This window comes from Saimiri boliviensis, chromosome 8, assembly GCF_048565385.1.
Source record: "Saimiri boliviensis isolate mSaiBol1 chromosome 8, mSaiBol1.pri, whole genome shotgun sequence".
NCBI classification, from domain to species: Eukaryota; Metazoa; Chordata; class Mammalia; order Primates; family Cebidae; genus Saimiri; species Saimiri boliviensis.
Window position 1 is genome coordinate 22,934,122 of NC_133456.1, and position 24,561 is coordinate 22,958,682.

A 24,561-nucleotide genomic window follows, 5' to 3' on the forward strand; every position below is an offset into this window, starting at 1 on the left:
AGTGCTATATGGCCTCTTGCCTTCTAAAACAGGCATGCCAGGCACAAGGCAGTCCCTTCCCCTGGCACCAATGGAGGGAAAGAGAAGCAGTGGAAAGTGTGCTGCCCCAGGGTGCTCAGGATCTACTCTGGGCTTGGGCAGGAGGAGGGAAGGCCCAGTGCCCCCACTCGCTAGGGATGGGACTGGAAGGCCGGCTAATTCAGGGATCCTCCAAGCCCCCTCTTTCCTTGAAATGTTCTTAGAAAAGGGGTGGTGGCTACGCCCTTCAGAGCTTTGTGACTGCCAGTTTATTTCCTGGCGGCCCACAGCACTGCACCCTCCCCAGCCACAGAGGCTGTGACTTTCCTGAGGTGCCTGGGCAGGCAAGATCAAGGCCTCCAGGAAAGCAGAGTGGAGGTGGAGAAAATGTAGAAACAACTTTCAGCCCAGGAGACCTGCACAACACAGAAGATTGCTAGAAAGAGGGACCGCCACGGCGCGGATTTGCTGAGCGCTCACCACAAGTGTTCGCCTGTTCGATACATGTAGAATAATACCATTATTATGACCATTTCACAGATGAGGAAACTGAGGCACAGAAGAGCTGAGTAACTTTTCCAAGGTCACACAGGCAGTGGAGTCAGGATTTGAATCCCAGCAGTCTGGCTCCAGCACATAACCGTCATGCCATGCTGCTTGGCATTAATTAGCAGCCTTCTCTGGGGAGTAAGTGAGGGGTGCCCCTACCCCAGTGCAGGGGTTCCAGAAGCTGAAAGTGGTGCAGACCTGATCTCACTGGAAGGTTTAGCTGCAGCCACACTGGCTTGCCGTGTAATGACATTCAACTTTGTTTCCTTTTGCGCTTTTCAGCAGAATGTGTGCATGGTCCTGGTGTTTGTCCATTTGTCCAATCTACTGCAGCGCTCCAGGGCCTGCTGCTTTCTGTCTTGGTCTCTGATTTCCTGCACTAAGAGGCTGGAGCCCAAACAGGCCCCTCTGCTCCCTCCTGCCTCCCGTGACTCAACCCCTGGCCTCAGGGCGCAGCGGTGTGGCTGCCTTGGTTGAAGGGGGGCACACTGGCGTGGATGCGGCACGGGCGCCCAGCCCAGCCCACCTGACCTCTCTCAAACCGTTTCCTACGTCATTGGGTCCTTTGAGCATAAAATAAGACAAAGCACATCAGCACTGAGGATGTGGCTCAATGGGTTGTACAAGTCAGCTGGCATCATTTTAAAAAGTTATTTAAGGAACTAGGACTTCATCAGGCCATACATATGCGGCCTCTCTGTAAAAAGCAGTATAGACTTAGAATTTCAGATGTATAAATTCAAAACTATTTGATGTCAAAATCAGTTTGTAAAAGTACAGTGGACTCGGGCTTAGTGCAATGACAACTTTCAACAGCATTGCACACTTGGCTACTGTGGAATAGAGAAGTTCCTACAGGGTAGAGAGAATGAGAAATGCGAAGTGGTCTTATTGAAATGGAGACAGCTGGATGCCCAGCCTCCCTCCCCCTCTTCTTGCCACCACACTCCCTTTTCTTTGGGAAACTGCCCCTCCTCCACGTCCTCTGACTTTGGTGGCAATGCCAATCACTGAACCCGCCCCACCACCACAGGGATTGGCCCAGGGATGGGCACATGACCGAGGTGACCAATCAGAGTTCCTCCCTGAGATTTCATGTGCTAGAAGGGAGACTCATTTTCCCATGAGGGCTTCCCACGTGGGCTGATGGAAGTCTAAGGCTGTTAATGGTCCTGCCGTCCCTTCCCCCATCATATGGAGTAAGCCCTTTTGAAGTAGGGGGAAAGTGAGGCCACCTCCTCCAGAAAAACACAGCAGACAGTTGGAGACAATTTGGTCTGAGTCCCTAGACCCAGCTGTGCCTGAAGCTCATACCATCTCTTGTTCTCAGCTCCATGTCCCACTAAATTCCTGTTTTACAATCAAGCTAATCTGAGGTGGGATCCTTTAATTTGCAACCAAAAGATTTTTTTATTATATTTAAATCAGAGGAGGCTGATTTAAATTTAAACCTCCCTTTGGGCCTTGGTTTACTCATCTGGGAATGGGGCACAAGATGTGGCTGTGATCCCTCAGACCCTTCCAGCTGTGAGATCCTCCAGAATTGCTCCAGTCCTTGATCTCTGGGCTCTGCTGACCTCCTCCCCAGAGGTCCCCAGGGTCCTCCCACCGCAGCCCTGAGTCCCTGGCTGCTCCACCAGCATGGCAACGCAGGCCTCCAACTCCCCCAGGGTTCGGGCGTGGTCGGCACCGCCAAAGTGGCCAAAGTAAGTCATGAGCTTCTCTGCCGTCTGGTCATCACACCTGCAGCAAAGGAGAGGGCCCACATTGCAGGGAACTGCTTCCAGAACCCGCTCTGTCCAGCCTCGGAGAGGGGGTGGTGGTGTGGAGTCAGCATCTGAAAGCAAAGCCAGGCCACAGCACCCATCTGCTCAGCACCTCCCGCGGCCCCCATCTCACTCTGGGGAAAAGCCAAAGGCTTCAGCTGATCTGCCCGATGAGCTCTCTGATCTTCCCTCCCATCCACCTTGACCCACGCGGCTCCGGCCCCAGTGGCCTCCTGGCGGACCCTCCGATATGCTCAGGGCCTCTGCACCTGCTCTTCCCTCTTCCTAGAATGCTCTTCCCTTGCATCCTTCAGGGCTCTGCTCAGAGAGGGCTTCCCTGCATCTCCCTGCCCCGCCTCCGTCCCTGCCCCTGTGACCTCTCTTCCTCATGCCTGTCACCCTTGCTAGAGGATCCGGGAGAGTCGGCCACTGACTGATGTACTGCGATTTTCCCTGTGCCTCAGATTTTGCCTGGCATGCAGTGGGTGCTTCATAAGTGCTTGTTGTTGACATGAAGAATTGGTGGTAACAACAATCTCAGAAAATCAACAGCATTTTACCATCCAATAACAACTGTTGCCCCCACGGGTGTTCCCACGTACTGTGCGCCAGACACCTGTCAGGCATTGTGTCTCTTTGACCTCAAATCCTCACAGAGCCTTGGCCACACAAGTGTCACCATCTTATCTTAGCGATGAGAAGACTGAGGCTCAGAGAAGCCAGGCGACTTGTTTGAGGCGTCCCAGGTGTCCTGAGCCTGTCCTCAGTCTCCGCCAGGGTGGAAGTGAGGATGGAACAGGGAATGGATAAGCCAGTACCTGTCCGGGACCAGGCTGGAAAGCAGTGAAAACGGTGTGTGGCTGGGGGTGACGGGTTGGGGAAGGGTCTGAGAGGGACACTGGTGTCTGGGAGCGCCACGAGAGGTCCAGTGCAGATGCTGGTGAGAAGGCATGAATGGGAATTCAAGCCAGCCATGAGCTGTGCAATGGAAGGTCATCCCACTTAATCCTCTACATGCTGGCGGGCCTTCCCACCTCCCCCTAAGGGACAAGGGGACAGAGCCACAGAGGGGCTGGGAGGTGGCTGAGCCAGGCCAACCAGCCTCCCGGGTGCTCTGGGCTTCCCTGGACACCTCTAGAACCTGAGGCCCACCGTGGCTGACCCTGGAGGGACCACACACCTGCCTCCGCAGCCGGAGAGCCGGGCCAGCAGTGACTTGACCTCGGCTGCTGGTGTCCTCTGCTCCTCCTGCCACTTCTTCTCCTGTTCCTCTTCCTCCTCGTCAGAGGCGGCCTGGCCCTCCACAGAACGGAACAGCTGGTCGTCAGCTGCTGGGGAAGCACAAGATGTGGGGACGAAGGACAGAGGGTGGGGAACCAGGCATCCCTCCCCAGGGGGCATGTGTGCAGCGCAGCCAGAGAGGAGGGCTCTGGGGCCATGTCCCACTCCTTCAGGTAGCCACCCCCGCTGTCCCAGGCTCCGGTGCAGTGAGGCCACCAAGGCTGGTTCTGTCTCGCTGTAATGTAACCAGCCCAGGAGGGAAGCTGGCCAGTTAGAGCCCTTTCCTGGAACTTACACAGGGACACGGAGAGGGATGCCTTCTTTTACTTCCTTCCTTTTTTTTTTTTTTTAAATGGAGACAGGGTCTCACTCTGTCACCCAGGCTGGAGTACAATGGTGTGATGATAGTTTACCGCAGCCTCAAACTCTGGGGCTCAAGTGATCTTCCTGTCTCAGCCTCCCAAAGTGTTGGGATTACAGGCATGAGCACTATGCCTGCTTCTTCACTGGTTTCTTTTTTTTAAATTTGAGACGGAGTCTCACACTGTCGCCAGGGCTGGAGTGCAATGGCATGATCTCAGCTGGTGTGATCTTGGCTCACTGCAACCTCTGCCTCCTGGGTTCAAGCGATTCTCCTGCCTCAGCCTCCCGAGTACCTGAGGCTACAGGCACATGCCACCACGCCCAGCTAATTTTTGTATCTTTAGTAGAGACAGGGTTTTACCATGTTGGCCAGGATGCTGTTGATCTCTTGACCTTGTGATCCGCCTGCCTCCCAAAGTGCTGGGATTACAGGTGTGAGCCACTGCGCCTGGCCGGCCCTTCTTCCCTGTTTTCTAAGATGACACAAGCCAGGCCCTGTCTGTGGTCTCAGAGGTGTTATTTCCATTTTAGGCCGTGGCAACTCTAGTCAGGAAAGGCCAAGCTAGTCTCGTAGGAGCTGGGGTGGGCTTCTCACAGTATGGGCACCAAGATGGACAGATTTTCAGTGCTCAGGGAACTGCAGGTGTCTAGCATTTGGGGTAATGTGGAGGAAAGGGGTGTGGCGCATGTGACTGCCTATGGTTCCCCAATGTTGCTGGGCCTTGGTGGTGGGCTCCTGCCTGCCTCAGCATCAGGAAGCCCGCAGGTGGCGGGTGGGGGGGGTCCGTGTGGCCCCCCAGTGTTCTGCTGTCTGACCTCAGTCCCCATCCCCATCCCCATCCCCAGGGGAGTCTCACTCCCTCCTTTTCTGGTCCACCAAGCTCCAGGGGCACTTGAGGCAGACCCAGCCAGGCTGAGTGTAGCCTCCTCTGTGACCAGTTCAGGAAGGGCAAGGGACCCAGTGGGAGCCACTGGAGTCAGCCCAAGACTTGAACTTAAAACTTGCAGGGAAGAGAAATGCTCTCCATGCCTCTGGCCTGGGAGTTGGGAGGACGGGCCTGGGGCTGCTGGTGGCCATCTTGCCACTGTGAGGGGAGTGCCCGCTGTGAAATGAATCACCGTAGAGCAGCGCAGGGCCAGGCGTCCAGATGGCGGCGCTGCTGCTATTTCAGCTGTGCCTGAAGCCTGTGTGGACTTTTAAGTTACGTGAACCAACACAGTCTCTTTTAACTTAAGCCGATTTGTACTGAATTATCTGACATTGGAAGACAAACGATGTCCCAACTGATACAGCTGTCAAAAACAAAACCAGGCTTATGATCCCCTCACGCCCCGACTGCCCCAGAGAATCACATGCAGAGATCGGGGGTGGGCCTGGCCAGCCGTGTTTTTCTTTTTCTTTTTCTTTCTTTTTTTTTTTTTTTTTTTTTGAGGCAGAGCCTCAGTCTGTCACCCAGGCTGGAGTGCAGTGGCACAATCTCGGTTTACTGCAGCCTCGACCTCCCAGGTTCAAGTGATACTCCTGCCTTAGCCTCCCCAAGGAACTAGAGGCGTGTGCCACCACTCTGGGCTAATTTGTTTGTATTTTTGGTAGAGACCAGCTTTTGCCATGTTGCCAGGCTGGTCTTGAACTCCTGAGCTCAAGCGATCTGCCAGCCTCAGCCTCCCAAAGTGCTGCGATCACAGGTGTGAGCGACCACGTCCAGCCTGCATCTGTGCTTTTTTTTTTTTTTTTGGAGACGGAGTTTTGCTCTTGTTACCCAGGCTGGAGTGCAATGGCACGATCTCGGCTCACCGCAACCTCTGCCTCCTGGGTTCAGGCAATTCTCCTGCCTCAGCCTCCTGAGTAGCTGGGACTACAGGCATGCGCCACCATGCCCAGCTAATTTTTTGTATTTTTAGTAGAGACGGGGTTTCACCACGTTGACCAGGATGGTCTCGATCTCTCGACCTCGTGATCCACCCGCCTCGGCCTCCCAAAGTGCTGGGATTACAGGCTTGAGCCACCGTGCCCGGCCTGCATCTGTGCTTTTAAAGGTGACCCCGGCACCTGGCAGGTTTGGGAACATCTGTCTGCCTCGGGGTATCCTGACCTTGGGCACCAGACATTCAGCCTGGCTTTTCCCCGTTGGGTATGCTCAAGGTTCTTCTGTTCTAACTTAGTAAAAAGTATCCTAGACCAAACAGCCAGAGTCGAGGTGACTGTTTCATGACTTTTCGATTGTGTGAGTGTGTTTCCATTATTGACCATTTGTTTTGTGTTTTTTATTCTGAGAATTCCTGGTGTTGGGTTCCTGTGGGGCGGGGGGGGGGGGGGTGGTGTCATTGTTGTTACGGTCATTAACACTGTCCTAGTGTCTGAGGCAGGGGCAGGTGAGGCGATCTGAGAGTGTGTGTAGGTGGTCGAGGCCCCAGCCACCTGCGAACAGCTGAGCCAGGTGAGCACCAGGTGTTGTCTTGGCTTTTCTGACTCCCCAGGGATCAGTCCCCTCCTTCCCTCCTGATGGCTCTACACCCGCCAGATTCTCCAAGCCCAAGTTCTTAGGATGGTGGGGCTGGGGAAAAGGGCCCCAGCACAGCCTGAGTAGCTGGCAGGAGTCGGCTCTCTTTGGAGGTTGGTGGTAGCATGGATGCAGACAGGCCCCTGAGAGCAGGGCTGGGCACAGCGGAGGGACCATGAGCCTGGCAGGAAGACTGGACACACAGGGACAAACCTTCATCCAGGGCTCTGCTCCCGGACCTGCTGTCTGACTGCCAGGCTCCCTCTGGAGTTGGGTCTGGGTCTCTGGTCCCAGCATCCTCAGGTTCATTACTCTTGTCTCCTGGCTCTGGGCTGGCTCGCTGGAGGGATGGGGGCTGGGAGGCCTCTGACCTGCAGAGATACAGGTGTGAAGGAGGAGAGTACGGGACCCTTCCACTCCCTACTCTACGTGGGCAAGCCCTCTATGAACAGCCATTTTCACCCTGGCAGAGTCAGCTTCTCACAGTCCAGGAGGAAGTGCTGGATATTCAGATTCCCAGCATTCCTTGCAGCTAGGACACAGGCATGGAACCCAGTTTTAGCCAATGAGACTCAAGGCAAAAGCTTCTGGAACAGATTTTCATCCTTATAAAATAAATAAATAAATAAATAAATAAAAGCTCTAGGAAAGGAAATGCCCCTTCCTTCCTGCCTTTAGACATTGTCATGTGAGAATGTGATGTTTGGAGCTGCAGCAGCCATTTTGTGACCAGAAGAAAATGTCTGAAAGAATTACTGAGTAGTTGAACAAAAGCCTTAACGTCTTTTAGCTGCTGAGTCCACCAGTCCTAGGGCCACCCACCTCTGGACTTCTTCTTATAGGGGATTTGTTTTTTGTTTTTTTTTTTTTGAGATGGAGTTTTGCTCTTGTTACCCAGGCTGGAGTGCAATGGCGCGATCTCGGCTCACCGCAACCTCCGCCTCCTGGGTTCAAGCAATTCTCCTGCCTCAGCCTCCTGATTAGCTGGGATTACAGGCGTGCGCCACCATGCCCAGCTAATTTTTGTATTTTTAGTAGAGACAGGGTTTCACCATGTTGACCAGGATGGTCTCGATCTCTTGACCTTGTGATCCATCCGTCTCGGCCTCCCAAAGTGCTGGGATTATAGGCGTGAGCTACCGCGCCCAGCCCTTATAGGGGATTTTTTTAAAAAGTTTTGCTACTTTTTTTTTTTTTTAAGAGATAGGGTCTATCATCCAGGCTGGAGTGCTATGGTGTGGTCTTGGCTCACTGCAGCCTAGACCTCCTGGGCTCAAGCGATCCTCCCACCTCAGCCCCACAATTAGCTGGGACTACAGGTAGGTACCATTACACCCAGCTTATTTTTGTATATTTTTGTGAAGACAAGGTTTCACCATGTTGATTATGCTGATCTTGAACTCCTGAGCTCAGACAACTTGCCTGCCTTGGCCTCCCAAAGTGTTGGGATTACAGGCATGAGCCACTGCACTTTTTTTTTTTTTTTAAGAAAAAAAGACAGAATCCTATAATCCTAGCACTTTGGGAGGCTGAGGCGTGTTAATCACCTGAGGTCAGGAGTTCAAGACCAGTCTGGCCAACATGGTGAAACCCTGTCTCCACTAAAAATATAAAAAAATAGTTGAGTATGGTGGCGCATGCCTATAATCCCAGCTACTTGGGAGGCTGAGGCAGGAGAATTGCCTAAACCTGGGAGGTTGCAGTGAGCCCAGATCATGCCAGTGCCCTCCAGCCTACCGATAGAGCAAGACTCAGTCTCAAAATAAAAAAGAAGAAGAAGAAGAAAAGCCAACAAAGGCCTGAAATAGTTTTGCAAAAAGGACCCTCCTCGTGATAAAGCTGCAAAAAAACAAAAAACAAAAAACAACTCCAAAAACAAAAAAACAAAAACCATAAAGGAAAAGGTGCACCATTGTGTTCTCACAGAGTTTTGTTGGAAAAATGACTCTAAAAGGAATAATCAGTCCTAAATCATTCTGTGTTTGGTCTAAGAATGAGAGCACTGTACTCCAGTCATGGGAATTATTTTTTTTTTAAGAATGAAATGGCTAGGCCAAGCGTGGTGGTTTACACCTGTAATCCCAGCACCTTGGGAGGCCGAGGTGGGTGGATCACTTGAGGTCAGGAGTTGGAGACCAGCCCGGCCAAAATAGTAAAACTCTGTCTTTACTAAAAATACAAAAATTAGCCAGGCGTGGTGGTGCACACCTGTAATCCCAGGTACTCAGGAGCCTGTGAAGGGAGAATCGCTTGAACCCAACGCAGGAGGTGGAGGTTGCTGTGAGCGAGATCACACCACTGCACTGCAGCCAGGATGACAGGGTGAGACTCCAAATTAAAAAAAACAAAACAAAACAAAACAAAAAACAAAAAAACGAATGAAATGGCTGAAAAGATCACCTTTTATTAAATAGTGTGATGACTCATTTTCATACATTTTAGCTTTATTTTTCAATCTCCAGAGTCTCCATTTTATTTTTATTTTTATTATTTATTTATTGAGACCCTGAGTCTTGATCTGTCACCCAGGCTGGAGTACAGTGGCACAATCTTGGCTCACTGCAACCTCCACCTCCCAGGTTCAAGCGATTATTATGCCTCAGCCTCCCAAGCAGCTGGGCCTACAGGCGCCCGCTACCACGTCCGGCTAATTTTTGTATTTTTAGTAGAGATGGGGTTTCGCCATGTCGGCCAGGCTGGTCTCGAATTCCTGACCTCAGGTGATTTGCCCGCCTCAGCCCCCCAAAGTGCTGGGATTACAGGCGTGGGCCACCGTACCTGGCCTAAGCATCCCCATTTTATACTCTATGAGTGGACTTCCAGGACCAAAAATTACTGGAACACAAAGACCCCTGTCCCCCTGCTAGGGAGCTGCTTTTCGGAGCCACAGCCCCTTCCTGGGTCTCACACTGCGCAGGTGGAAGCACCACAGCATCCAGGAGGGGTAGGCGGGGACCGCTCCCGGTGGCTGATCCGTGTGACTGCTGCGAGGCCCAGCGGAGAGGCAGAGCAGGTGAAGGGCGCGGGCCCCGGGTGGGGGCTCCGTCCCGTGAACTGGACACCTGGGGAGCTGGCGAGCTCAAGAGGTGAGCCAACCTGCAGCGCGTGCAGCCCCAGACGGGGCACGGCCGCCGGGCAGCCCTGCAGCGCCTCCAGGTGGCACTGAGACCGGCAGTTCCCCGCGGGCCCTCCCATGGCTCATCAGCATAACCCCACCCCAGCCACCGTGATTGGCCCAGGGCTGCACGAGTAGCTAATGAAGCCCAAGGAGCGTCTGCACGGTTTCTGGACAGCAGGCGTCCTCTCTCGCAGACCTCCTTCTCTGACTGTTTCGGGGTGCAGGGTCTGAGGACGGACGAGGCGGGAAGTCGTGACTCTGAGGGGACCGCCCGGAGATTCTGGGGGCTACAGATAGAGTCCAAAGATGATGGCAAAAGAAACAGAGCCCTTAGTAACATCAGTTGAGTTGCTGGGTCAGGCTTTGCCTAAAGCGAGGGCTAACCCTGAAATTTCGTGTATTTCGAGCCCATGACTCTGATTCATAAAATCCTGCATTCAGGGTCCCCCAGTGCAAGCCGAGAATGGGCATGTTACTTAGCAGCAACCAACGTGACAATCCCCGGGGTGGGGATTCTTGCTTCAATGTGAGACCATGTGACTAGACATTAGGTTATGTTAGTTGAGATCTCACCGGGGAGGTGCCAGTACCTGCCTACTCCACAGGCTCCAGACTACAGCTTGGAGAAGAAAAGACAAGAAATAAGGTCACTGTCTCCAAGACTCAAGGGTAGAGGCAAGTACCTGGTTATGTGGCCTCAGAGGAAGTGTTTAACTGGGCTGAGACAACGAAGATGGGAGTTGGAGAGTGAAAGGGAGGTGCTTTTAGCTCACTGGGAGGAAGAACTTTCTCGCACTGATGAAGAATGATGATGTGCTGTGGAAGGCAGTGGGCTTCTTGGAAGAGGAGGTATGTCAGAAGTGCTGGACTTGTGAATACAGTTGGAGGTTGAATTAGACATTAATACTGAAATCTTCCCACTATGAGATGCTGCTGCTGCTTCTCTTCCCTAAATCATTTCAGGGTTTCAACAAGTAAAATGAGGTGGAGAGACAGCTCTTGCCAGGGGGCCTCTGTAAACTTTCCTGGCACAGGCTGCCTGGGGAGACTGGACCCCCACACTTCACCCCGTAGCACTCGCGTGTCTTAGAAAGCCTACTCCAGGCACAGCTTCCTGCACGGACAGCAACGACAGTACCAGCTAAACCCTTCAGAGTGTTCTGAAAGCCGTTCTTAGTACTTCAAACGTTTTCCTCTAGAAAACCCTGTGACATAGGTGAGCTCATTATCTCCATTTGCAGAGGAGGAAAGCAAAGCACCAAGAGCCAGAGGAAGCTGCTAAAGCCGCATCATGGGAGAGCCGGGGTCTGCACTCGGAATCTGCACTGAGGCCGGCAGCTCCAGGTCCACACACTAGGCACAAGGGAAGCTTGGAAGGCAGGCTCTGGAATGACCCAGCCCAGCTGGCATCCTCAGTGGGTGACTCCAGGTCACAGACAGTGAAGCTGGGAAGAGAACAGAGCCATCTGGAGAGCAGGACAGATGAGGACACACTTTGGAATTTTCCAAGAAGTAAAACGTGGCTACAGAGAAATGGAAAAAGAGCTTCCTCAGGGAGCCCCAGGGCGTGCTACTGTTGTCTAGTGATAGTGTTGTCTAGTGATACTGTGGTCTAGCGATACTGTTGTCTAGTGATCAGTATGCAACTGCTTCTCCCGTTGCCCCCTCTCTGCTGGATTATTCAGCAGGATCAGCTGCCCCTGCCCCCATCACACTCACATGCTGGAATAGCTCCGCCTTCAAATACACAAAACACCCTCTAACCATATGACTTTCCCAGCTACCAACCTTTCTCTGCTCTACTTGACAGAAAACTTGAAAGCATTGTGCCTACTACATGTGCCGCCGCCCCAATCATGTCTTGGTCCCCATCACATCACCCGCAGCACTAGGCTGTCAAGCCCAATGGCTGGTTCTCAGCACGCATCTGACTTGGCCTAAAGAGAAGGGATTGGACACCAGATTCCTACCTCGCCTACACACTCTTCCCGCGGCTTCCCGGAGACTGCTCTCCTCTGGAATTCCTCCTGCCTCTCCGGCACTCCGTGCCACTGTGCCAATTTCTCCTCTTCGTCCTGACCCCTAATGCTGGTGAGCCCCGGGATGCCCCTCTGAGGGCCTCTTCTCTTCTCTGTGTGCACTTGCTCTAGGAGGAGTCTCAGCCAGCGCCATGGCTTTGTGCGTCCGTGACTTCCAACTTCTTATTTCCAGTGCTGGCCTCTCCCCTGAACCTCAGGCTCAGATGTACTTCCTGACGAGCTCCCCAGCTTAACTGTGGCACCTCTATGCACAGGCTTCTCACAGCCTCCCATGCCACCTGGACTTGTCCTGGTCTTCCTCCATCTGCTCTTCCCTTCCCCTTGGTGAAATGTGCCATCACCCACTTGACCACCCAGAGTGGCCTCTGGGTTTGGCCACCTGTAGGTCATGTGTGGCTACTCAGCATCTGGGCCACCACTCGGTTCCAGCCCAGCGCCCAGCCGAGGGGTGCTGCAGGGGGGCTGCTTGGCAAAGGGCTCCTGTGTTGTGTGGCGCCTCCTGTGCCTGGGTCTATGCAGGTGGCAGGGGAGGTGGAGGGGACCGGAGGGGAGAAGGAGCTGCAAGCCCCTGCCCTCCGTGGGCTGCTCCTCTGGGTGGGGCACCGCGAGGTCAGGCAGGGGATGCAGACATAGCCCTCTCTCCAGGACGTGTCCACTGGCCTCGGGCCGCTCCTTCCCACAGGTGAGTGGTGCGCTGAGTCTGGAGAGAGCAGGGGAGGTGTCCCGCAGGAGGCAGGACCTGGGGTTGAGCAGAATGAGAGACTGCGTGGAGGATGACAGGGAGCGGGTATGTTTAGGGACAGAAAAGAGAGCAGCACAGCCAGAGCAGAGGACCCAAAGCAGACAGGGACTGGTGGAGAAAGGAGGGAGAGAGTGCTGAATGGCCTGGTGGGGCGCCCCTCCTCTGCTGGGGCTGTGTGTGCTGTTGGCGTAACACTCACCCCCTGGTTGATATCTTTCAGAGGAGGAAGTGTTTAGGTTACTAGGTGGTTGGAGTGAGGATTTGAACCCGGCTCCACCACCTCCAGACCTTGACCTCATTCCCTTCATTCCCTTGTCCAAGCTGCATTTTACTTGCTGGCACCAGACACAGAGCTTGGACAGTCCCACCTTTATTTATCTTATAGATCAGGCGTCCCCAAACTTTTTACACAGGGGGCCAGTTCACTGTCCCTCAGACCGTTGGAGGGCCGCCACATACTGTGCTCCTCTCACTGACCGCCAATGAAAGAGGTGCCTCTTCCTGAAGTGCGGTGGGGGGCCGCATGCCCGCGGGCCGTTGTTTGGGGACGCCTGCTATAGATGATGGAAGCCAGTGGAGGTTGAACCATATGGAATAGTGATTTTTACTGCTTTTGACCTGCAAAAGGGCCATTTAAAATGCTGCAATCTTGGCTCACGCTGTAATCCTAGCACTTTGGGAGGCCAAGGTGAGTAGATCACCAGTGGTCAGGAGTTTGAGACCAGCCTGACCAACATGGTGAAACCCTGTCTCTGTCAAAAATACAAAATTAGCCCAGCATGGTGGCATGTGCCTGTAATTCCAGCTACTTGGGAGGCTGAGGCAGGAGAATTCCTTGAACTTGGGAGGCGGGGGTTGCAGTGAGCCAAGATTGAACCATTGTACTCCAGCCTGGGCAACAGAGCAAGACTCCATCTCAAAATTAAATAAGTAAATAAATAAGTAAAATGCTGCAATCTAATAAAACATGTTCACATAATATTTTTTGGTGACTGACTTCAAATCCATCACCTCATTAGCAGGTTTATAAAAACCTTTGTCCAGGTTTATAAAAGGCTTTGTTAGAATTTTCTGGTTCTAGAAAACCTGACAGCCTTTGGCCCTGAGACTGGACCACATGGCCCAGGTGTTTAGTGAGGGTTTTATGTGAGGATGTGCTCTCTGCTTATGCACTGTTAGTGGAAGTATAAATTAGTCCAACCATTGTGGAAAGCAGTGTGGCAATTCCTCAAAGAGCCAACAGCAATCCCATTACTGTGCATATACCCAGAGGAATATAAATCATTGTACCATGAAGACACGTGCATAATGTTCATTATGGCACTATTCACAATAGCAAAGACATGGAATCAACCCAATGCCCATCAATGACAGATTGGGTAAAGAAAATGTGGTATATATACACTATACTATGTAGCCATAAAAAATAGCGGATCATGTCTTTTCCGGGAATGTGGATGGAGCTGGAATCTATTATCCTTAACAAACTAACACAGGAACAGAAACCAAATACCAAATGTTCTCCTTTATTAATGGGAGCTCAATGATGAGAACACATGGACACAAGGAAGGGAACCCCAGTGTCTGGGGCATACTGGAGGGTGGAGGATAGGAGGAGGGAGAGGAACCACCACCAGCAACAAACTATTGGGTACTAGTTATAATAACTGGGTGATGAAATAATCTGTACGACAACCCCCGTGACATAAGTTTACCTGTGTAACACACCTGCACAGACACCCCTAATTCTAAAATGAAAGTTAAAAAAAGACAAAAATAATGCTACAAAAGTTCTAATAAGTTTAAAAAAAAAAAAAAAAGAAAGAAAAAAAGAATGTGCTCCCTAGCGTTGGCTCTGGGAAACAGTGGTGCTGCCTTTGCTGCTTCTTGGCTCAGCTGACTGAGGACAGAGTTGCTGGTGGCCTGGCTGTGTGGGCCATGTGCTACAGCCCCATCCTCTCTGTCACACTCAGGGGCTGGGAAGCTGCTGCTCCTGACTTACAGGTCCAGCATCCTGACCCCCTAGCTCCAAGGTCACCAAGCTGCCCCCTGCCCCTGTGACATGCTGTCTGTCTCTACTCTCTCCAGCCGCAGCCCACTAGCACGTGTCGTTATGGCCATTTTCTTGTTCACAGCTCTGACCCACCCAGCTCCAGAGCCTATTGTGGCTTCCCACAGAAGTCCAGATCCCTAATATTCCAGCCCCGCCACAAGGGAATTTCTGAAGTTACAATGCAAAGTTCATTTGGGGCCCTATGAATGGGAAGATGCCCCCTTGTCCCCTTTCCCACCTCAGTTCTGCCCCTCCAGTCCCCACTCCACTCTGGCTGCTGAAGGGACCAAAGGTCAGCTTTTAAAAATTCTTCTATGGCTCCATATGGCCAACAGAAGTAACTTGAGTGTCAGGCTGGGCACAGTGGCTCATATCTGTAATCCCAGCATTTTGGGAGGCCAAGGCAGGAGGATCACTTGAGCTCAGGAGTTCCAGACCAGCCTGGACAATATTGCAAAACCCTGTCTCTACCAAAAATACCAAAATTAGCCAGGCGTGGTGGCACATGCCTGTGGTCCCAGCTACTCTGGAGGTTGAGGTAGCAGTGAGCCAAGATCACATCACTGCACTCCAACGTGACAGAGTGAGACCCCACCTCAAAGAAAAAATGTTCTTAGCACAGCATTGAGGGGCCTCCAAGATCTGACCCCGCCCAGCCCTCCAGCATCATTGCTGTCAATGACACATGGGCACAGCACAGCCAGACCCATTGAACTTCTTATGCATCACCCTTGAGGTCTTTGCACATGATAATAACCACAGCCAAGGCCTATATGGAGTTTATGGTGTGCCAGGTACTGTTGTGTTTTTTGCAAATAAACTCATCAAATGACTGCATTCTGAGACCACACAGATTCCTCTCGTGAAAGATGCACACCCCAGCTCCGGCCAGTAGTACCCAGAAAATCCTGGTTCTTCATTTCGCTCACCCCAGCAAAAATGTCACTTCCTCAGAACTCACCTCTCCCTCTGCTGCGGTTTGAATGCATCCCCCAAAGTTCACGTGCTGGAAACTTAATCCCCAATGCAGCAGTGTGAAGAGGTGGGTCCTGAAGAGGTGATCAGGCCATGAGAGCTCTTCTCTCACGAGTGGACCATGCCGTTACTGCAGAGTGGGCTCCAGATACAGGAATGCACTTGTCTCCCTCTCTCCCTCTCTTGCTCTTCCACCTTCTGCCCTGGGGTGATGCAGCAAGAAGCCTATGGCCAGATGTCAAGCAAATGCTGGCTATGCCCTTCACTTTCCAGCCTCCAGAAGTCTTAGCCAAATTTCTTTCTTTCTTTTTTTTTTTTTTTTGAGACAGAGTCTTGCTCTGTTGCCTAGGCTGGAGTGCAGTGGCACGATCTTGGCTCACTGCAACCTCCGCCTCTCAGATTCTAGTGATTCTCCTGCCTCAGCCTCTCAAGCAGCTGGGATACAGGTGTGCGCCACCATGCCTGGCTAATTTTGTATTTTTAGTAGAGACAGGTTTTATCATGTTGGCCAGGTGGGTCTTGAACTCCAGGCTTCAAGTAATCTGCTTGCTTCGGCCTTCCAAAGTGCTGGGATTACAGGCATGAGCCACTGTGCTCAGCTTCAAATTTCTTTTCTTTACAAATTACTCAGTCTGTGGTATTCTGTTACAGCAGAACAAATAAATGTGAATAGGACACTTCTTCTGGCTCCCAGAGCCCCCAGGTGGTGTGTTACGGTGTTTCTCTCATCAGACTGGGATTTCCTTGAGGACATTTAGCACAGGGATAGAAAGGCCCAGTGAAGGTCTGTCAAATGAATGAATGAGAGGATGAATGAAGCAACTGGCAGTAGTTTAGAGGAGGAAAAGCAAGGAAAGGCCAGGCCGGGAACAAGACCAGAGCCTGGGTAAGCATCCCAGTTCCGCCTATCACCTACTCACCTGCTCTTGGATTTTTCCAGAAAGGACAGAGAAGGAAGAGCACGAGATCTGGAGCCACAAGACGTGGGCTGTGTCCTAGCTCCACCATTCCCAGTTCCTATCAGCTTTTTCCCGTAGAATAGGGCCAAGCCAGTGCACCTCAGAGAGAGGACTCTACGTGATAGGGTAAGGTAGATTCCTGACTACAGACATTTTTGGTCATATGTCCTTTTATTTACTAATTCCTATTTTTATTTAGTAGTAAAGATTATAACCAATAGTAAAAACCCAGCATCTCTTGCCATAAGTAGTAACCATTGTTAAATTTAAGAAGCAGGAGGCCATTAGCCTGAGGCTGTCTCTGTACTTTGAGTGATGATCTGAAGCCAAACTTAGTATGTGAACAAATCAAACCCCAATTTAGAAGTATGTATTTGTCACAAATAGCAGGCCGAGCTCTCCAAATCTCTGCTGGTTCTGACAGCTGCTCAATTCATGACTTGTTCTTGACTCAGATAAACTCTGTTAAATTTAATGTGTCTAAAGTTTTCCCTTTTAACACCCAAGAAATACATAAAACACCGTTAGTCAGTTCTAGCTAGGTCTTGTTTTCTGTCTGCCCCTGAACCTGAGGCTGTTCTCTGTCCATTCAAGAGAGGCTAGCAACTGTCAGGAGGAGTCGGAGACTTGTCAGCTCCAAACCACAGCTCGGGAACCGGTGCTGGAAAAGCATGGCAAAGGCCCAACCTCCCTGCCCACGCCTTCCAGCCTGCGACTCCCGCATTCACCCCTGCCTGCCACACCTCTGGGCCACTGTCTTTTGGCAGCCGTTGGGGAAATGGGCTGGGGTTTTCTGTGAGCTACAGAGACACTTGTCATTCAACAGGCATTACTGAAGCACCTCTGTCAGGGCTCCAGGCAGTACTAGGGAAAGGCAGGCTCTGGTAGCCGCCCACCCTCCCCTCACACCCTCACTTCCTGGCAGACCCCACAGTCCGTGTGTGTGGTTTGGTGTTCCCTCCAGCTGGCCACGTCTGCACAGCGCCCAGAGCCCGGGTGAGCCTCTGATGTCTTCCTCCTGCTAGAGGCCAATGGCCACATCTGGCCGCCAGCCCAGGGGCTTACACAATCTGACAAGGGCCAGATGTTGCTCTTCCTCCCTTCCGCTGTCCTGGCCACTCCCGGTTCCTGGGTCAGATCTCCATGTAACAGACCCCTCCTTCAGTTCCGTGATGCAAAGAGAGGGGGTCTCAGGAGCCACCGAACCTGGGTTTCACCCTCAGGACTGTGGCTTTGCTGTGTGACCTGCACAACTCCTCCCTCCCTGAGCCTCCGTTTCATTCTCCTCATTGATTAGTCAGTCGCCACTGCTGGGGGCTCTGTGCTAGCTGGGCCTGGGGGTCCTATGAGGATGAAATGAAATGACATGGTCCTTCTAAACTTTGTGGAGCTCCTGCCTCTTAATATTTGAGAGAATTTTAGATGGCACTCAGATGAAGAGCTAGGGGTGTGTGCATGTATTGTAAACAGTTAAGCATTTATTTTAACGCATACAAAAAGTTATTGAGCATACCAATCTGAGTTTTACATTTATGACAGTGATATTATTTCATTTTAAAATTACCTAAGTAAACACATGAGCCAATTTAAGGAAAAATATTAAATAATACAGGTGCTGTATAGATATGACAAAAAATGACATATCCTAGGAGTTTGCCTGAAGCTTGGCAAATACTTAGATATCAGCACACGATGAGTTCTGGGTGCTGTGAGAGCAGAGCTCTGTGCCTGCCCCCGGCCACCTCTGCCCCTCACAGCAGGGGACATACTGACACACTGACACCCTCTTTCTACAATGGCCCTTGCGATCCCAAAATGAGCTGAATACATTATATGCCCTATTTTCAGATTTACTTTGAAAAACTTAATGTGATGCTCTAATGATAGTTTAAAAGAGAAAGAAAAGGAAAGGAGTTTATGATATGTATTTCAATATGTAAATACTCATAAACAATGACATTTTCAGATACTTAAACCTGTCTGCTATGGATACGTTTGAATTTAAGAGGGGCAAGGTAATCGTCAACTGAATGTTATTGATAATCTTTCCCTGTATTCAGCATTTAAAAATATCCGACTGCTAGACAGATTGATAAATAGATACCTGCGCAGACTCACAGGGGCACAAGCATAAGGACTGGCAGTGGGTTTTTTTTTTTGAGATGGAGTTTCACTCTTGTTGCCAAGACTGGAGTGTAATGGCGCGATCTTGGCTCACTGCAACCTCCGCCTCCCGGGTTCAAGTGATTCTCCTGCCTCAGCTTCCCAAGTAGCTGGGATTATAGGCCAGGCATTCATTCCCCACCAGCACGTTAAGCACCATGAGTGTTGTCAGTGTCTTTGATGTGCCTCTGAAACCATGAGCAACTCTTGGAAAATGCCAAACAAAACAAAGTGTGACTTTCCCTCAACTCACACAGCATCGCATTCTTGGAAAACCCCTTGTATATTAAAACCTTGCGGAAAACCCTGTGTTTATACCTAAGACAGAGGTGGGCTCCTGCTTGAGGTCATCATGGCAAAAGTGAGGTTTGCACAGCACACATGTCCAGTAGGACGCACAGAGCTCATGTGGGGTTTGGGGTGATGCTTGGTTGTACAGGATCTGCCCAGAGGCTTTTTTTCCTGGCAGGACCCCTCACGTGTCAGGAGCACCACGCTTCCAGTAGTGAAACAAACCCTCCTCCCCACAAATTTCCAAAAAGTCCCTGGGGAGACACTTCTCCCAAGGAAATGCCCCATTCCAGACTCCTGCCCAATCTCAGCCTCACATCCCACTGGCCACAGCAGCCTGGCCCTGGGATTACGAGGTGCCCACCCCTGTGGATTTGGGCTTGGAGGCTGCTGGGTCAGCACACTGGACCATGCCTCAGCCTTCAGAAGGGTGGTGTCCAGGGTTCCCATCTGCAAGTGCTCAGCCAGCCTATAACCTTCCTGGCCCCCTCCCCTGGAGCCTCTGGGCTCACACAGGCTTTTAAGAGGGGTATCTGGCCTGTGGCTTTTTAATCTTGGCCCAGCTACTCCAATAAGGGTGCCTCACCAAGTCTTTCAGCTCTTTGAGGTAAACTGGGTTAGACTCAACTTCCCCATTCTTTTATTATTTATTTATTTATTGAGACAGGGTCTCACACTGTTGCCCAGGCTGGAATGTAGTGGCGTGATCTTGGCTCACTGCAGCCTCAACCTCCCAGGCTCAAGTGATCCTCCCACCTCAGACTCCTCAGTAGCTCGGACCACAGGTGCATGCCACCATGCCTGGCCAATTTTTTTGTATATTTGTAGAGATGGGGTCTCACTATGTTGCCCAGGTTGATCTCGAACTCCTGGGCTCAAGTGATTCACCTATCTCGGCCTCCCAAAATTCTGAAATTACAGGCAAGGGCCACCGTGCCCAGCCTTCCAATCTTTTAAATTGGAGTAAGTCACCCAAGCTCATAGAGTGCACGTAGGGCTAAATTAGGGATGTATGTGCCTGGCACACAGTAGGCACTTGACAAATATTAACTCCCATCCTCGGTTTACAGCTTTCTACTTGTTCATCTTTCCTTTTCCACTTCTCATTTTACCCCCCAAAACCTCAAATACATGCATAAATTTCTGCAGTGGTGTCCTAGTGTTTTAATCTGGCCTGTACCGTCCAATATGGTAACCGCAGCCACATGTAGCTATTTAAATTTAATCCACTCTGCGTGATAGCTCACACCTATAATCCCAGCATTTTTGGAGGCTGAGGTGGGTGGATCATCTGAGGTCAGGAGTTTGAGACAAGGCTGGCCAACATGGTGAAACCCCGTCTCTACTAAAAATACAAAAATTAGCCAGGTGTGGTGGTGCACACCTGTAGTCCCAGCTACTCAGGAGACTGAGGCGGCAGGAGAATCGCTTGAACTCGGAAGGTGGAGGCTGCAGTGAGGTGAGATTGTGCCACTGCTCTCCAGCCTGGGCAGTAAGAGTGAAACTCGGTCTCAAAAAAAACAAAAAGTAAATTTAATCAAAGTTAAATAAAACTAAGAATTCAGTTCCTCAGTTGCACTAGCTACATCAAGTGCTCATAGTTACCTGTGGCTCACAGCTACCAGCACAGCCAGAAAGCATTTCCATCATCTCATAAAGCACAATTGGACCATGCTGATCCACAACTTATACTAAAAGTTAAATAGTTTACAGTCTTTTTCCGCCAGAACTGTAGTTCTCACTTGTTTGTACTAGAATTATACGAATCTAGAATGTGACTCTTCATATAAACACAAAATATATGCAAGTGAGGGTCCTGCTATGGTCGGTCCCACATCCTCAGAGGAATTATTGAACTGATGAGCAAACCGCTAAGACAAATGCTGATAAGGGGCTGTCTGGGCTTCTAAATCCCACGTGACTGAAGGTAGCCACCCCTCTAAACCTACCCAGGACAAACTTAAAGCTGGGTTCCGTCTCCATCACCCGAAAGGGTAGATGGACTGAAGACCTAAAAGTAAAAGATGCAATGCAAACAAAAGAACATCCAGCAGAATAGCCTTGTGACCTAGGAACGGAGGACCACTCAAGAATTCAAAGGCAAAAATCATAAAGCCAAAAGAATTTGGTGAACTTGATCACATCAAAGAACACAGCAGGGCCAGCTGGCATCACTTGATCAAATTACGTACGTGCCTCCCCAAGACCCAGCAGCTCCTCTCCTGGGACAGTTCTCACAGTAGGCTGCTGCACGGTGGCATGGGGGAGGACGCTCACTCAGTGTCATCTGGAGTGGTGGGCAGCGTGATATCCACTCCTGGGAGTGGATAGGGGAGTCTGCAGAGGGGAGAAGCAGCGGGCAGATGCACTCACACAGCAATATGTGGAGTGGGAACTGCAGCACTGAGCGGGGAGTCAGAGGCACAGAGACGTGTGCCACAAGGCTGCTGATGCAGTGCACATAGACCCCAAAAGACTTGCTTTGCGAGAACACATCCCAACAAGAAGATACACAGAAATCACCGGGGAGGGGCTGCCTGCAGGGCAGCAAGCCGTGTGGAAACAAGACTCGAGAGTCCATTCCCGCCCCGCCCCGTCCCCTGCCCAGAATACATGAAGAATCCCAAGGTTGGAATTGCTGGTCACCAATGACGAGCACATTGTCATCGGACTCAAGGCTGGCACCCTTATGCTGCAAAGGGCCAGAGAGTAAGTATTTCAGGCTTCGAAGCCCATGAGGTCATTGCCACAGCTACTCCACTCTGCACAGGAGCAGTCCCAGAGAAGGCATGAACAAGTGGACATGGCTGTGGCTGTGTTCCAATAAAACTTTATTCATCGACACTAACATTTGAATTTTACAAATTTTCATATGTCATGAAATAGCATACCTTTTTTTCCCAACCATCTAAAAATGTAAGAACTATTCTAAGTTTATGGATGGTATAAAATAGGGGTGGAGCTGGACTGGCTCACAGGCTGTAGTTTGCTAACCCAGGGTTTAACTGATGGCTTCTGCTCGCTGTGAAGACAATTTGGTCCAAGGCAAACATGTTTAATGAGTTTGCAGAATTGAGGTCTCATCTTTACTCCCAAGCTAGCCAGCACCTCTGGATTTGCTAAGGAAACTAACCCCATTAGGTCATGGAATAAACGAAACCAAGCATCTGCCTGGGGATAAATAGGGCATGGGACCTTTTTGTATGGCCGGGACTGCATACTCTCTGGGGAACCAGGAGGGGGACTATTGTTTTCTTGCTTCAATGAGCAGCATCGATTTCTGTTGTTTGCAACCATAACTCCCTGGCTGGTACAACCCTGAGGAACTCACTTCACCTCTCTGAGGTTAACTTTCTTTTCTTTTTCTTTTTTTTTTTTTAGGAGACGGAGTTTCGCTCTTGTTACCCAGGCTGGAGTGCAATGGCGCGATCTCGGCTCACCGCAACCTCCACCTCCTGGGCTCAGGCAATTCTCCTGCCTCAGCCTCCTAAGTAGCTGGGATTACAGGCACGCGCCACCACGCCCAGCTAGTTTTTTGTGTTTTTAGTAGAGACGGGGTTTCACCATGGTGACCAGGATGGTCTCGATCTCTCGACCTCGTGATCCACCCGCCTCGGCCTCCCAAAGTGCTGGGATTACAGGCTTGAGCCACCGCGCCCGGCCTGAGGTTAACTTTCTTTCCAATGAAATGTCTGCCTCCCTGGGGTGGGCACTATGGTGACCATGGGGGTGGGCCGAATGTCTAGCAATGGGCCCCCAAGTTCCACATCCTAATTCCCAAAGCCTGTGAGTGAGGAGAGCCTGTCACTTGGAGACGGCATGACATTCTAAGGCACAGCTGACCAGAAGACGGGATCATCCCTGTCTAATCACACCAGTCCCTTGAAAGGCAGAGAGCTTTCTGGGCTGCGTAGAAGAGACCGTCAGAGAGACTCGAAGTGTGAGAAGGACGCGGGCAGGTCACTGCTGGCTGGAAGACGAAAGGAACACAGGTGAAGGAATGCAGAGAACAACCCCAGCTGACAGCCAGCGAGGAAATGGAGCCTCGGTCCCACAACTGAAAGGAGCCGGAATCTGCCAACACTGGAATGGGCTTTCCCAGGGGCTCCAGACGCGGCCAAGGGCGCCTTGCTTTTGGCCTTGTGTGAGCCTATGCAGAGAAGCCTGCCTGGACTTCTGGCCTACGGAATTATGAGGTCACAGGTGGGTGTTGTTTCAAGTCACTGAGGGTGTGGTGATCGGCTGTAGTTGTGATAGAAACCAAATAAAGTCATCCAAACAATCACATCCCATCTACTGTCAGCTCAACCCTGACTGTGGCCTTGTACTCCCAGAGAGGCTTCACTGGCCAGTCATGAAGCCTCCTTCACGTTGCCAGAGATTCGTTTAGGAGCAGGCATGTGATGCGATTCTGGCCAAAGAGCGGTAAGGGGAAGTTGGCCAGGAGGTCCTGTGGATACGGCAGTGATGCCTGAGGCCGTGGCAGCTCTCTTGTAACCGTGAGGGGCCCTTGCTGACAGGCCAAGATGACAAGCTGAGGAAGACAGAATGGAAGATGAATTGGGTCCTCAAAAACTTTACTGAACTGCCAAGGAACTGCTCTCCCCTGGACTTCTCACGTGAGATCATAAATGTTCTTGTGGTTTAAGCCATTCTCGGTTGGGTTTTATGTTCTTGCCGCCTAAAGGATCAACGATGATTGATCAACCACTCATGGCACTGCTTGGGGGTGTCATCGTGCAGTGCCTCCCACCCACGGGTGCTCTGAAATGTTGGCTTTGGTTCCTTAATCAATGCTGCCCCCTCCTGCCTTAGCCCCTGTATGAGTCAGGGTTTGATCAGAGAAGCAAGGCCAGTGTACGGAATCCATCTACAGCCAGGCCTACAGCTGTAGATCTGTCTGAATTATGACCAGGAAGTGGCCTGTGTCATTGTGGGGGCTGGCTACGGGAGTCTGAAGTCTACAAAAGGGAAGCTCGCAGGCAGGTGGAGCTCACCCGTACGGCTCATGGGCTTCCAGACACAGGTGTGCCCCTGAGCTCCCACCTGCCTGTTTGGACTTCAGACTCCTGTAGCCAGCCCCCACATTCACATAGGTCACCTCCTTGTCGTCAAGCCCTTCAGACAGAGCTACAGCGGCAGGCCTGGCTGTAGATGGAGTCCACACCCTTCTGTCCACAGGTGGAACTTCTCTTTCCCATGGAGGCCTCAGTTTGGCTCTTGAGGTCCACTCACACAAGGCAGGATAATGTCCCTTATCTCAAGTCAACTGACAGACTTTAATCCAACTGCAAAATCCCTGTACAGCAACTGTGGCTTAGTGTGTGACCAGTTAACTTGGTGCTCTAACCCGGGGGCGGGTCAAGGCATCACATCAAAGCCAGGGTGGTGCATCAAAAGCCCCTGGGCTCAGTCGATTCTGGAATAGATGAGAAATGTCACTAGTGTCTTTCTCTCTCTGCTTCCTACGCTCTGAGCTGCTCATCGACTTAGCAAGTCTCAGGAAGCTCAGAGCTGACAGGTTCCCCAGAACCCAGCCAGGCTCCTGTGGGCCATCAGGCCACAGCCACGCTTCCATGCCTGCCCTGGAACGTCCTAGAGGTTCGCACACAGCGGCTTCCTTTGCTGCGTGGTGTTTCCGGAGCGAAGCAGCCTCACAGGAAACGGAGAGCAGCATGTGAAAACAAGGGAACAACAGCAGGAAGAGCAGCTTGAGAGGGGGGTGGCAGAGGAAGGGCGGACA

General features: G+C 51.3%; 1 protein-coding gene across 6 annotated transcripts in view; it reads right to left on the reverse strand.

Annotated features, from left to right (window-relative positions):
- The window catches only part of EFCC1 (EF-hand and coiled-coil domain containing 1), a 46,358-nt gene that overhangs the window by 5,452 nt on the left and 16,345 nt on the right, over positions 1 to 24,561 (reverse strand). For 2 of the 6 annotated variants that reach the window (XM_010336893.3, XM_010336894.3), the window contains exons 3-5: positions 6,692 to 6,849; positions 3,514 to 3,664; positions 2,145 to 2,310 (exon numbers count right to left, since the gene is read on the reverse strand). In XM_010336893.3, coding sequence (XP_010335195.2) covers positions 2,145 to 2,310; positions 3,514 to 3,664; positions 6,692 to 6,849 — 475 coding nt within the window. Of the gene's footprint in view, positions 1 to 2,084; positions 2,311 to 3,513; positions 3,665 to 6,691; positions 6,850 to 24,561 lie in introns of all 6 variants that reach the window. The other 4 variants (XM_010336896.3, XM_010336895.3, XM_010336891.3 and 1 more) reach the window with 4 other exon arrangements.